A 1,257-nucleotide genomic window follows, 5' to 3' on the forward strand; every position below is an offset into this window, starting at 1 on the left:
GCGGGCCTTCCCTCCCGGGTGGGCGAAGGTGCATTCGGTCCAATCGTGGCTGCGGCTGCGGGTGCACCGCCGCACCTTGAACTCGTACATCCGGAAGTGGTCGGAGGAGTAGGGGTCGTCTCCGGAGTCGGAGTCAGAGTCTCCGGCGTTGTTGTACTTATGAAGCATGGTCTCGTCGGAAAACATGTCGGCGGCGGCCGAGAGGTCTTGGCGGTGGCGGCCGGTCAGAAGCTTTCTTGGTGGGATTTCAATTTCTCTCAGAAAATGGCTCAGCTTTTGCTGCTCAGAACACACGCTGCTCATCATGTCATATATATTATCTCAATCTATATATATGTGTGTATGAGAATATCTATATATCTATATGTATATATAGTGTGTAGTCGGTAGAGGAGAGAAGAATGAGAGTGAAGGAGAGAGAATGGCGGTGTGCTGATGAGGTGGGGAGCAAGGTAGGAACAAAGAGTGAGATATATAGGGGGTGGTTGGGGAGAGAGAAAGTGAGGGGGGGAGAGAGAGAGAGAGGGAGAAAAGGATGACAAGGATGGAGAGAAAGTATGGGCGAAGAGAAGCGTGGCTTGATAGTATTAGGGATCAGCATGCAATTTTGGGTATGTGGCAGCTTCACACTACATTCTTCATCGTTGTTTGTCTCTCTCTGCTTTGTTGTTTGTTTGTTTTTTTTTTTTTTGCTTTTCTTTAATTTTTTCTTTTTTAAAGAGAATGAGAATGACAAAAGGGTTTTGAATTTTATAGTGGAGTTAAATTAAATGTAGAGGTCACATGAAATAAAGAGGAGTGATATTTTGGTTATGGATATTATGATGATGATATGGGAGTTCGGCTTTTGGGGTGTTGTGAATTAAAGTGTGCATTTTGATCATTAATGGAAAAATTGAGTATCTTCTAAATGGATTGTACTCGAAGCCAAAGTAGATTAATATGCTGCCTTTAAATTGGTATGTTTATCCATTATGTAAATGTTGAGACTCGGACAATTGTCTTGAATCTATGTTTGCGTATTTCGATGAATTTGGACTGACTTGAGTAATGTTCTCCGACTCTCTAATGAATATAGGCCTTGTTTGATCGAAGGATTCGAATGGCTAATTTAGTTTGAGTTGTGGCAATTTAAATTGTGATGTATTGAATTGTGATTTGAATCGGTATTTGAATATATAAATAAGTTATAATTTGAATTAAAAATAAAATTCAAACTGTATTGGGATAAAGTGTTGAAAACTATCATTAAAGTTT

General features: G+C 40.4%; 1 protein-coding gene across 1 annotated transcript in view; it reads right to left on the reverse strand.

The window, feature by feature from the left end:
- Positions 1-414, reverse strand: part of LOC21393613 (zinc finger CCCH domain-containing protein 2) — a 1,563-nt gene extending 1,149 nt beyond the window's left edge. The window contains exon 1 of the mRNA XM_024162439.1: positions 2-414. Within this exon, the coding sequence (XP_024018207.1) occupies positions 2-306 (305 nt within the window). The 5' untranslated portion in view covers positions 307-414. The remainder of the gene's footprint in view (position 1) is intronic.
- Between the last annotated feature and the right edge of the window lie 843 nt (positions 415-1,257).

The sequence above is a fragment of the Morus notabilis genome, unplaced genomic scaffold (genome assembly GCF_000414095.1).
Source record: "Morus notabilis unplaced genomic scaffold, ASM41409v2 Scaffold290, whole genome shotgun sequence".
NCBI classification, from domain to species: Eukaryota; Viridiplantae; Streptophyta; class Magnoliopsida; order Rosales; family Moraceae; genus Morus; species Morus notabilis.